The sequence below is a fragment of the Sparassis crispa genome (genome assembly GCF_003851025.1).
Source record: "Sparassis crispa DNA, contig_000013F, whole genome shotgun sequence".
NCBI classification, from domain to species: domain Eukaryota; kingdom Fungi; phylum Basidiomycota; class Agaricomycetes; order Polyporales; family Sparassidaceae; genus Sparassis; species Sparassis crispa.
Genome location: NW_020939760.1, coordinates 590,899 through 603,126, shown reverse-complemented (window position 1 = coordinate 603,126; position 12,228 = coordinate 590,899). Strand labels below are relative to the sequence as shown.

The following is a 12,228-nucleotide window of genomic DNA, read 5'->3' as shown; positions in this document are numbered from 1 at the left end:
TGACATGCCTGATAAGAGTCAGAATGAATCAGCCCATCCTTCATCCTTGCAGTTTGGAAGGCTGTTCTGAAAATTGGAGCCTCCCGAGGCCTGGTTCGTGAATACGGACAAAATTAGAGCCTCCTGAGGCCTGATCCGGGAGCCCGGACATTTCTGCAATGAACGGATGCCTGGTCCAAAACCCGGACAAATTTGACCTCCGAGGGCCGGAGGCCTGGTTTTTTGCGGACATTTCAGGCCAAAAACCGGCTTCTACCAACGGACATTTTTGGCCCCTCAGGATCAGGCATTTCCGCCAATTGTCGGGGGTCCTCGTGAACTGTGGTTGCACTATGGTTGCACATCCCCCGCCGCCGTCGCTCCGCGAGCACTGTATGGTCACATAGCTAATGTTCTCCACGAGGCGTGAACTTATTCTCAATTTCCCTCGCTGTCCAGACGGTGCCGCCAACTACGCGAGCGATTTTCTGTCACATCGGGAAGGCCAAGCGCTTACTTAGTTTAAATGATGGTGTCAAAATAAATGCATACTCACCGGTGTTCTTGACCATCATCTCAACAAGCTCCAGACCCAGTGCGAGTTACGAGTGTCCATCATCCACGCCCTCACTGGGTGCTCCGCCTGCGAAGTACGGCCATTTTGTGACATTTTCTTGTCGCCGTACGCGCACTTGCTCACCCAGTTACTGAGGCAGGGCGAGGCACAGCCGCAAGGAAGAATTGCACGAAATTATCCCGCGGTGTATAAAGGACCACATACTCACCTTGCCTTCACCTCCACCTCTCCCCATTTCCGTCTATCCACTCCCCATCCCGGTCCTCCCTTAGGCTGACTCCATCGCCTACGGTCCCATCCGTGACTCTCTCGAGAGCTATACCTAGTAGCACGCCCAGTCGTGGTATCAGGTGAGTTGTCCGTCGAGTGTTATACGTCTGGGTATTTGGAGGTGGATGCTGCTTTGGTTCGAGGTGGTGGTTGAGAAGCGCGGCCCGTGGGAAGCTTGCCCACCGTCTCGACCGTTCATCTACGAGCGCGTGCGCGACGCACTGTCGGCAGCTGTCCCTGCTGTGCATACACTGCGACAACTTACAGACGGCTGAAGTCGACGTCTCTATGCCATGTCGAATTTCATAACTGCTCATCTATGTTTTGCGTCGTGGGCTTCGATGTCGAGGACTGACCCGGGAACATGTCCATGACAGTTAACTTTATACAAACATGAAGATAATCGGCTCCCGCCGCCGCGGCTCTACCATGGCCAGCCCAATCCTGACGAAGCCGGCCAGGGCGGAACCCAAGAAGAAGGCGCTGCTCGTCGGGATCAACTACGACGTGATTAAGAAAGTTGCTCCGAGTATAAAGCAGTCCTTCAACCCGCTGCTTACTCCGCGCAGCGACGCGAAGGACATGTGCAAGCTGCTCATCAGTGAGTGCATCTCCCTTCCATGACATTTGTTCTGGGCGTCTGACCCTGTGACGCAGAGGAGTATGGTTTCAAGCGGGAGGACATTATCCTCATGCTGGACAAACCGTCGGAGAAGCGCCTCTTACCCACGCGGACCAACGTTGTCAATCCCTTTACGTGCTCTCTTTGCAGTTGTATGTACTAACCTTGGCTTTTGGCAGAGGCGCGAGCTAGCCAAGCTGGTCGAAGGTGCACAGCGCGGGGATCGCTTCGTGTTTCTGTGTAACGTTATTTCACTGGCACGCCGATGGACTGCATCATGCTAACCAGGATCCTGGCGTGCGCAGTCGCCGGTCATTCAGACCAAACAGTCAATAAGACCGGGAGCGAGGACGATGGGTTGGACGAACGTGAGTCCTGCACTGCGCTGCGCAGACATCTGCGCGATCCCGATCCGCTTTCTTATCCGGGGTGATTTGCGTCCACAGAGGTGGTGACACTCGATGGGAAGATCATCGATAACGTATGTCGCTACCGTATTGTGTATCCACCACGTGTTACTGACTTTTAGCTTGTTCCTTGTACGCATATGTGGGTCCGTGGTGACTGTTGCGTCTACAGGATCTCCACGAGCTCCTCGTCAAGCCGTTGCCGCCGGGTGCGCATCTTACGGTGAGTATCCCTATGCCTTTTCTCGTATTAGCCATACTCACATAACTCAGGCAATCTTCGACTCGTGCCATTCTGGCACAATGCTGGGTAAGAAGTCGAGTGAAACAAAGTGGCGTGGACTACTCACTCGCAATATTTGCACACAGATCTTCCGCACTACGACTGCAACAGGGTCGTTGTACCTTGGGTTAGTAAGGTGTACCAACACCCCGAGCGCTCGCGGTGGGCGACAGTCTGTAAGATCTTCCCTCGTATTGGTGATATCTGTCTGACTTCCCTGACCACATAAGTACGTCGCAACGCCACACGTGAGCTTATCTTCCAGCGGCTTGAGTATCGATAGGCGCGCTGACTGTCACGCCCAGTTCCTCGCATGTGCTCCTTCGCACAGCTAGCCAATATTACTCGCCGCTCGACCGACCTTTCCTTCGGTGTGGTCTCGCTCAGGATGGCCGAGCAGAGCAAGGAGATTAAGATTACGAAGACGAACGAGAAAGAGCAGGAGCCGGAGCCGAAGCCGAAGCGGCGGTTCACTCTCAACCTGAAGAGGAACAAGACAAAGTTGCAGCGTAAGCCTCGTCCGCTGTCGATCGCCGTGCCGCTTGCGCAGGCGTCCATTGTCGCGATTGCGGCGACTTCGAAGGAAGTCGCGGAGATGCACAAATTCAAGGATGCGCTGTTCTGCCTGTCCCCGGTGTCTTCCACTGCATGCCAGGGATTCTGCCCGATCACGCCAGCAGAGGATATTCCCGACGTGGTAAGTTGGCTTGTCATGAGAACTAATTGCGGATTTTCATAGGATGGCGGACTGATGAAGTTCTGCAGGTATCTCTGTCCGCTTGCGCCGATAGGGAGATAGCATGGGAGGGCGAGAAGGGACAGTCTATGACCCGCGTGAGTATCTGTACTTTTCTTCACTGGCGGTAGTATACCAATCCTTGTGAATTGCAGTCCCTGATTAACTACCTGGGTAAGTTATTTGTATGGCTTCCTCATCCTCATCTTCTGACGTCGGCCTTTCAGAGGCAACCCCTCATCCAACTTACGAGAAGTTGTATGTGGACATGAGGTGGGTCTCTTGGGTTTGCTCTACCCCATGTCTTGATCGACAAAACCTGTCCGTACAAATAGTTACAACATATACGACATCATTCTCGAGGTTAAGCGCTGGAAGTTGAGGCAGAATGCCCCCCAAAATAGCGACACCGAGCCGCAGCTGCCCCAGGCCGTTATCCAGACATTCCAGGTGAGTAAACCGAACCCGTGCCACTGATCAAGTTAGCTCAGGAGACTGATATCGTTGTGCTTGTCCGTATAGATGGGCAGTCTGCGCAGAATGGTAGGTGACTCGCGGTCGACTCGCGGAAAATAAGTACTGATGTGATTCTGTCTATCAGGACATGACTGAGATTTTTACCCTATAACTCCCATCTTCTCTCGTACACTCTGTACACATTTACCCCCTCATATGTGCTGCTCCAGGACTGTACATCATCCACATTCACGACTGACTCCGCGACCGTGACGGGACGATACTCATCTTGCATTCATCGGTGTATTCACGCTCTAGCCTTTGTCCGGATGCTTTTAACCTCTACATATTCATCACACACTCCCCTATCGTCTTCATGTTGTCCATGCGGTACTCCTCCATATATCGGCCACGAGGTTTATGCAATATGGCCTCTTCTGTACAATACCACCCCTATACTATATGCTACTTGTACTGACGTAATTGAAATACGGATGTTGCTCTCTGATGTTTCAGTCTGATTTGTATGTTACGTACTGCTGGATCTCTACGAAGAGCTGTACTCAAGTAGGACCCTTGGCACCTCCGTAGCGTTTGTTTGGCAACAGCCTTTGAATCTAACAGTCTACAACAAAGCCAAAGCGACATTGCAGAGGCTGTGGCTGAACATTTAGCCGAGGAGCTCTCTCAGGCTATTCACAGTCCTGGCCTCGAGAAATTAGTTCGTCTTCCTAGATTTTCTTTGCGCTGCCTGTCATTTGACATAACCCCTTGTGATCTCTGTGCTATGGCTGGTGCGCGAAGCGTTTGAAACGGTGTTTTGTCGCTGAACCTGATGTGAATGTGGTCTTGAATTGCAGAACAAATCGAACTCGTGTCGCCACCGTTCGATAGTGTCTCGTCTGTGCGGTTCTCGCCGACTAATCCGTCACATCTGCTTGTGTCATCGTGGGATACGGTTAGTGTTGTCCTGTGCGTATTGTCTTGACGAAGTGTAGGGAGGTCCGGACTGGATAGGTCCTGTGCAGCTGTTGCCTTATGCTAGCGTGTGATCATCGTGGCTCCACATCACGTACGCGTTATGCATAGGGCTGTCTTGTCTGTACCCATATGACAGGATGAGCATTCCTTAATCTTGCCGATACCGAGACCAGGGCAATTTATGCTACGCTTCCTTTCCGCTTCGTTATGCCTCTGTGATCTGTTCTGAACGTGCCATGGTAGACGGTCCGGTTCTACGACATCGCAGCAAATGAACAGAAATCAAAATTCGATCACCGAGCAGCTGTCCTAGCATGCTGCTTCGCCGACGCGTCCCATGCATACAGTGGTGGCCTTGACACTTCGGTGCGAGAGTGCGTAGCTTATCTCTGACTGCGTGTTTACTTTCGATATTCATGTCTCATATGAGTACAGGTTGGAACTCGAGACGGACAAAATTAATCATCTTGGGCAGCACTCAGACTCTATCTCAAGCATGAACTACTCCCGCGATCTCAGTCCGTCTCGTTCCCGACATCCCCCTGTTTGTCATCCTCACGTCCCGTTACATTATTCTAGACGTCCTTATCACAGGGTCTTGGGACCGGACAGTCCGCTTCTGGGACCCGCGTGCCTCGTCTCCACAGCAAGCGTCGCACGATCTTCCCGAGCGCGTTTACAACATGGACCTCGTGAACCACAACCTAGTCGTTGCGATGGCGAGCCGGTTGTTCCACATATATGACATCCGCAAGATGGATTCCCCCGCGCAGACGAGGGAGAGCAGCCTCAAGTTTATGACGAGGGCTTTGGCATGTATGGTTGACGGACAAGGTATTCACAGACAAATATTCGCTGATTTGGAAGCTGTAACGTTTCTCTGTTGCTTCACAGGATACGCCACTGCGTCGGTGGAGGGTAGAATTGCAGTGGAGTACTTCGACCCCAGCCCAGAGGCACAGGAGAAGAAGTACGCGTTCAAGTGCCATCGTCAGACTATTGATAATGTCGATCACGTCTGGCCCGTCAATGCCCTCGCGTTCCACCCTATGTAAGACTTTTCGTCACCATCGCCCCTTCATCATCATGTACTTGTAAGTCATTGACGTTGCACACAGCTACAACACCTTTGCATCGGCCGGTTCAGACGGCACGGTCTCCATCTGGGATCACAAGCTGAAGAAGCGCTTGCGACAGTATCCAAAGTTCCACTCCGCGGTGCCGTCCGTCGCGTTCAACTGCGATGGCACGAAGCTTGCTGTAGGCGTGAGCTACACATGGGAGGAGGGAGAAGATGGCGCGAAGGCTGCGGAAAGGCCTAGTGTTTATGTGCGGACGACCGGGGACGAGGTCAAGGTGCGCCATTTGCTGCATTCATGGATTCATGCAGCTGACAGTATCGTCTTTACTCAGCCAAAAGGATGGACTGGCAGCTAGATAGCTTTCACGCTGCATTGCGCTGCTCGGTTTGTTGTTCAGTGATGTACAATATAGGTGTACTTAGCTGTTAACGGTGTCATTCAGATATTGACCATTTAGCTTTCGCACAGCTTGTCGAGTTGTATTGTTGTCCTCCAAGAAAGCATCTCGATTCGTAAAGTATACATAATCGTAAATGTACGAGCTCGGTCTCTACTCAATCTTCTTGCTTGAAAACTAGCAGGACCATACCGATCGTCAGGATTGTAAAACACCAGCAGGGACACCACTCACCAACGTGACCACTGTCCCGTCTGTAAGGGTGTCTTTTCGAGGCACGAACTCGTATCCAAACCACCGCGGGACGACCCGCCATGCGGCCCAGTACAGCACGCCCACGAACATGACCCCGATGCCCACGAGACAATATCTACCAAATATCTCAGTATCAATGAGTCCTGATATACGGGAACTATTGGCGTACAGGTAGTAGGGCAGCGGGGGAGTGTCGCCGACACCGCCTGGGGGGCGCAGGAATGGAGCGACGATAACTGGACGCACACAGACATTAGAATGACAGTAATTTGACTTCGGGTTCGGAGGGGACTTACGGAACACTGCCGCTGCAAGGAAAAACACGGCGAAAGGCAGCCACACTAGAGCGACGAGCTTCGTCAACGAAAATCCGTAGAAATAGAAAGTTTGTAACTTGCCTTTGAACGGCCGCACCGCGTGTGGTTTATGCCATCTCAGCCAGAACAGTCCCTGATATACGTCAATGATCTTGACTTCCACTTGCTCTTGGCAAGTGGACTTACAATGACGACGAAGAAGTTGATGATCTGGCCTGGATATCCCTCTACGTCGAGAATGAACGGATATGCCACCGATGGTGGTGGCCCAAGGATGATGATGACCTAGAAAATCTCAGTAGATGGATTCAGCTCGGGTGGAAGCTGGCATACGGAAGGGATCAGGTGGATGATCAGCCCGGGTAGAGGTGTCTTGCCTGTGGGCCAATTGGACGCCCAGAAGCGGTTGCCGAAGGGAAGCGGGATACCCTCTTTCGCGAGTTCTATGAGGTAGAATAAGGTATGGCTGAGTGGGAAGGATGAGAAAAGGAACACACCCTGGTTGATACGAGACGCAGCAAAAGTCTATGCACATGTGTTATGAATATACTGTTCATTGAGCTACCCGCATAGAACGTACCACTGTAATGACATTCTGGGAGACAGGATGCTCAGTAAATCAGGTTTGTTCTTAAGGTATGGTGACACTTACTCTGTGATTGCGATGTGAAGTGAAGTTAAGGATAGTCAATCCACTGTATCTCGATATTGGTTGACTCTACGCACCCCAACGAACTTCACGCAATTCAGTACGCAACCAAACGGTACATCAAACGTAAGACTGACCTCAACGCAACGAAGACCGTCAATGCCTTCTGGGCTTCGGTACCGAATACCTTTTTGAAGAACAACGACGCGACCGTTACACCGCTACTCGCGATCTCCTCCTTCGTTGCAGCCCTGCACACTGTTAAGATAAAGACTGGTTCCATAGCACCAAATGAGCACTCACGCGAAGTAAGCGACATTCGCTAAGAGGTAAAAGATAGTGCAGATCCCAAGACCAAGAGGTCCGGCGATCTTCAGCGTTCTGATGGGGTCCCGGACGTTGTTGAGCACATAATTGACATTTGACCACCCAGCATACGCGAAGAGCACTTTGAACGTTGCAGTAGCGTACTGTGAGGGAACTTGAGGACGAAGGTAAAGTGAAACTAACAAATCGACCGACCTCGTAGCTGCTGTGAGAACTGCCGGCAAACGCGTTTCTGAAGTTTGCATGGGGATCTTTGACTCTTGTGCGGCCGGATAATACAACCCAGCCTAGCTTGTATTTGAGTTGCCTGCCATGGAAAGAAAGTGCGAGAAACTACCTGTGACGACAATAAAGAGCAAGATAAAGATCTTGAACACGCTGAGGATCTAATCCACAATGAGCGAAGGTCAGGATGGTTTTTGCACATTGCAACCTACATTCATGATTAAGATTCCGAGCCTTGGAGTCAGGCCATGCAGGATGGTCACGAAGAAGATGACTGCGATATGTGAGAATGAGTGTCTCAGTCGGACTGCGACCGGACGAAGATATGACCTCCTAGAGCAATGCCGCGACTGGCCCATTGCGTTGACTCTTTCCCTGCAGATACCAGGATACTAAAAGGGGAAGGGGGATTCAGCACTCTTTTGGGCCGCTCATTCTCTGCGGCGACTCACTTGCTCGCAAATGCCTACGATAAGTGATTGGCGAAAGCAGTTTAAACCACCAAAGGAGCAGCACTCACGATACATCCCGACGCAGTGAACCCCAGCAGAATCGCGTTCGCAGCAAAAATGACCGTTGCCAGATACTTCGGCTTCGGATACGCAGCCTCGAGATACACTTTCTCTCCGCCTGAGCGGGGAAACATGGTGCCGAGCTCGAGCCAGATGAACAACCCGCAGAACGACAACACGAAACCAAGCACCCAGAGCATCAGAGACGCGCCCACCGAACCGACCGAATTCAGGATCGACGAAGGCGTGGAGAAGATGCCCGTACCAATCACACGACCAACACTGTTCGGCAGTCAGCACTTCATTACCAGCAGACGAGACAATTCGGTTGGTAGAGCCCCGGCGACTCGTTCAGATGTAGGTCCCAGACATACAGTTCTTTTCGGACGAGTCACGGTGCAAGTTAGGACGGCATAGCAAGTATTTCGTCGGTCACATGCCAGCATTCGGTCAGGCTTGAACGCAGCACCGCAGTGAATCGTCGGTACCCCCGTTCCTCCTCAAGACTTCTCGATGTATACCAAACGGAAGTAACGGCAGCTGACTCACATGAGGAGCGTGCAACTGAATACACCGAGGTGACGGCCCATTCCTCCAGCAGTATCTAACGATCAGATCATGATCGTCAGTATGAACTTCTTTCTACAGAGCAGATCCTAAGATGCGCGCACCCTCTTCAAACGTCAGCTCTCCGGGATTGAGGTCAGGGTCATGGTCAGGTATCGCTTCAGTCTCCTTGATGTCCAACCCTTCATTTTCTTCCGACTTTGAAGGCACTTTCTCGGTGTCTCTGTCCTCTTCGTTATCTGCTGACCCGACTGGCCCCTCAGACCCTCGGCGCGGTAAGGAGAAGAAGCGCGAGAGAGACGACATGACAGACAGCAGCAAAGGCAGGACAAACAAACTTGGGCTTCGCTCGATGCCGCGCTTAGATATAGCAGTCTTCGAAGACCTGATGGGCAGACTTCTTCACGCCATATCTGCGTATCATTGCGTATTAACGCCAAACGCAGGTGCTATCAGCGCTGAATTGATGTGCGACATTGCGTTGATGCTGTTTCGTGTGACAAGTTGCCGTATTCGTCAGTCGCACGAGGGCTATCATTCTCGGTATGGATATAAGACGCATCGATTCGTTGAGCCGCAGGCGCTCGTGCAGGTATACACATGGAGTCCTTACTCGATTTTTTGTGACGAAAACTTTCAAGTAGCAGCAACCATCAGTGTCATATAACATGCGACAGAAAGATACCACCTACCAGGGTAAGCACTGTACCGTCCGCTAAGGTATCTTTCCGCGGTACGAATTTGTACCCGAACCATCGCGGGACAACACGCCACATAGCCCAATAGAATACACCGAATAACATAACTCCAATACCCACAATACAATATCTGTAACAAACATAGTGAGTAGGGAAGGGTACCAAGTAACCGTTGTTGACGCACAGATAGTAAGGCAGGGGAGGTGTGTCACCAATGCCGTTGGGCGGGCGCAAGAACGGGGCCACGAGAACTAGAGATCAAGGAGGATCAGAGATAAAACAGCATAGACGACGAGTGCACAAACGTACGGAATATGGCTGCTGCTAAGAACAGTACTGCGAGCGGCAGCCATACTAAAGAGGACGGCCGCGTTCAGTACGGAGCAGATACAAACGCGTATCTACTTACCTTTGAAAGGTCGGACAGCGTGCGGCTTATGCCATCTTAGCCAGAACAGTCCCTATACAAGTTTACGAGCTCTGGCGTACGTCGACGCAAGGCATAACTAGACTCACGATAACAACGAAGAAATTGATAATTTGTCCCGGATATCCCTCAACGTCCAAAATGAACGGATAGGCTACAGCGGGCGGAGGGCCTAGAATAATAATAATCTGGAAAAAATTAGTTAATGAGCTCATCTCAAGGGTAAGTGTAACCTACAGTGGGTATGATGTGGATGATGAGCCCAGGAAGAGGCGTCTTTCCCGTGGGCCAGTTGGATGCCCAAAATCTATTGCCAAAAGGGAGCGGAATGCCTTCTTTCGCGAGTTCTGCAAGCGAATAATGAGACAGATATAGATAGTGATGGCGGCAGTGCTAAACAAACCTTGGTTGATGCGAGCTGCAGCGAAGGCCTTTGCACATGGGTGTGAATATACTATCGCAATTGATGGGGGAAGAGACGTACCACCGTGACGACGTTCTAAAAGCAGCGATCAGTAAATCTAGCCTGTGATACACGCAGATTCTCGACTTACTCTGTATATGCGATAGGTCGAAAAACATCCTGTCAATTAGCTCGATCTTGTGAGATCGATTGATTCTACGTACCCTAACGCACTTGGAGCAACTAAGCAACCATTTTATATGAAAAGCATATAAGAGACCTACCTCAAAGCAACGAACACCGTCAAGGCTCTCTGCGCCTGCGTGCCAAACACCTTACCGAAGAACAACGAAGCGACGGTGACACCGCTGTTCGCGATTTCCTCCTTGGTCGAAGCCCTGTGCTCCCTTCAGCCCTTGACTAATGAACACAAGCAAGCCGCGACCTACGCAAAGTATGCGACGTTCGCGAGGAGGTAGAAGATCGTGCAGATCCCGAGCCCAAGCGGCCCCGCGATCTTGAGTGTACGGATCGGGTCGCGCACGTTGTTCATCACGTAGTTGACGTTTAACCAACCGGCGTAGGAGAATAGGACCTTGAACATCGCCGTGGCGTACTGCGGGTTATATGAGTACGGAGTAGCAAATACAGGAGTGTACACGACACTGACATCGTAGCCACTGTGCGAACTGCCGGCGAACGCATTCCTGAAGTTCGCGTGCGGGTCCTTGATGCTCGTGTGGCCCGACAGAACGACCCAGCCTGGACCGAGTCAACAGTGTTCCATATTTACAGCAAAGCGGTCAACCCACCGGTCACGACGATGAACAACAAGATGAACGTCTTGAATATGCTCAGAAGCTGAACAGAAAGTAAGTAATGGACGAGCGACGAGACGATGTGATGTACATTCATGACGATGACGCCGAGCCTCGGGGTGAGACCGTGCAAAATGGTTACGAACACGATCACTGCATTGAACGAAGATCAGTTATGGTCCTTCACCGTTACGAAACAAATGGCCGACCTCCTAATGCGATGCCACGGCTCGACCACTGCGTCGCTTCCTTTCCTGCAGAAATCAGGATGCTGCAAAGAAACTAAGTGATCAAGCATGGGATCAATCGTCATGACATACTTGCTTGCAAATGCCTACGCAAGAGTAGTCAGAAAACGCACGACCGCACCAACGTCAGACTCACAATACATCCAGATGCGGTGAAACCCAGCAGGATCGCGTTCGCGGCGAAGACGACGGTCGACAAATACTTGGGTCTCGGATATGCGGCCTCAAGGTACACCTTCTCTCCGCCCGAGCGCGGGAACATCGTGCCTAGCTCGAGCCAGATGAACAGCCCGCAGAACGACAGTACGAATCCAAGCACCCAGAGCATCAGAGATGCGCCGACGGAACCGACGGAATTTAGGATTGACGAGGGCGTAGAGAAGATACCTGTGCCAATTACACGACCGATGCTGCGCAGGGAGACAGCATCACAAAAGATCAAGAGACTGCAGTCAATTTCGTGAATCGACCACAAAAAAAAACGCACATGAGCATCGTGCAACTGAACACGCCAAGGTGACGGCCCATGCCTCCAGCGGCATCTAACAGATGCACGGATCAGTACATACGTCCAAAAAGTGCTGCAGTCAAAATCACATACCCTCCTCGAACGTGAGCTCTCCCGGATTGAGATCGGAATTGTCATCGTGAACAGGTCCCTTGATCGATACGACATCGTCACTATCCTTGGTAGGCAGCTTCTCGTCGTTGTCTCGTTCTTCTTCCACGACGTTGCTCGGCGTTGCGACCTGGTCTTCTCGACGCGACAAGAGAAAGAACCGCAAGAGGGACATGGCGGGAGAGCAGCAAGAAGGATAGGGTGAAAGAAGTCCCTCTTATGTCCAAATAAATATATTATCTTCGACTTTGTGGCTGCTGGGTTCTTTGCGCCACGCCTTCGCCTACATTCATGGCTCGGTTCTTTCACGCCATAACCGCGCTGCATGGCGTAGCGATGTCTGCGTTGAGATAATTCAGGAACAAAGTTCAGA

The 12,228-nt window shown here is 51.5% G+C and overlaps 4 protein-coding genes across 4 annotated transcripts; 2 read left to right on the top strand and 2 right to left on the bottom strand.

The window, feature by feature from the left end:
• Positions 1-1,219: 1,219 nt before the first annotated feature.
• On the top strand, positions 1,220-3,502 carry SCP_1402170 (predicted protein; the record flags this gene model as incomplete). The annotated part of the gene is made up of 16 exons (XM_027763924.1): positions 1,220-1,427; positions 1,484-1,569; positions 1,628-1,688; positions 1,754-1,816; positions 1,895-1,929; positions 2,028-2,078; positions 2,129-2,165; positions 2,225-2,314; positions 2,369-2,386; positions 2,444-2,835; positions 2,904-2,972; positions 3,030-3,048; positions 3,102-3,147; positions 3,210-3,324; positions 3,397-3,417; positions 3,476-3,502. The coding sequence occupies 16 exons, from the start codon at positions 1,220-1,222 to the stop codon at positions 3,500-3,502; spliced, it is 1,338 nt and encodes a 445-aa protein (XP_027619725.1).
• A 615-nt stretch (positions 3,503-4,117) lies between these two features.
• On the top strand, positions 4,118-5,748 carry SCP_1402160 (Mitotic checkpoint protein; the record flags this gene model as incomplete). Its single annotated transcript, XM_027763923.1, has 8 exons — positions 4,118-4,124; positions 4,191-4,288; positions 4,555-4,685; positions 4,747-4,829; positions 4,891-5,145; positions 5,206-5,362; positions 5,430-5,667; positions 5,725-5,748. 8 exons carry the CDS (start codon positions 4,118-4,120, stop codon positions 5,746-5,748), a joined length of 993 nt encoding a protein of 330 aa, XP_027619724.1.
• A 195-nt stretch (positions 5,749-5,943) lies between these two features.
• Positions 5,944-8,948, bottom strand: SCP_1402150 (High-affinity methionine permease; the record flags this gene model as incomplete). Its single annotated transcript, XM_027763922.1, has 19 exons — positions 5,944-5,967; positions 6,025-6,160; positions 6,215-6,281; positions 6,342-6,495; positions 6,549-6,647; positions 6,696-6,805; positions 6,860-6,887; positions 6,943-6,957; positions 7,015-7,057; positions 7,149-7,262; positions 7,315-7,481; positions 7,534-7,625; positions 7,676-7,724; positions 7,776-7,837; positions 7,894-7,955; positions 8,016-8,029; positions 8,084-8,357; positions 8,625-8,679; positions 8,747-8,948. The coding sequence occupies 19 exons, from the start codon at positions 8,946-8,948 to the stop codon at positions 5,944-5,946; spliced, it is 1,767 nt and encodes a 588-aa protein (XP_027619723.1).
• A 303-nt stretch (positions 8,949-9,251) lies between these two features.
• On the bottom strand, positions 9,252-12,030 carry SCP_1402140 (High-affinity methionine permease; the record flags this gene model as incomplete). Its single annotated transcript, XM_027763921.1, has 19 exons — positions 9,252-9,275; positions 9,335-9,470; positions 9,525-9,591; positions 9,650-9,694; positions 9,750-9,801; positions 9,857-9,955; positions 10,005-10,114; positions 10,171-10,266; positions 10,322-10,395; positions 10,455-10,568; positions 10,620-10,786; positions 10,841-10,932; positions 10,983-11,031; positions 11,080-11,141; positions 11,198-11,259; positions 11,309-11,322; positions 11,373-11,646; positions 11,724-11,778; positions 11,838-12,030. The coding sequence occupies 19 exons, from the start codon at positions 12,028-12,030 to the stop codon at positions 9,252-9,254; spliced, it is 1,785 nt and encodes a 594-aa protein (XP_027619722.1).
• Between the last annotated feature and the right edge of the window lie 198 nt (positions 12,031-12,228).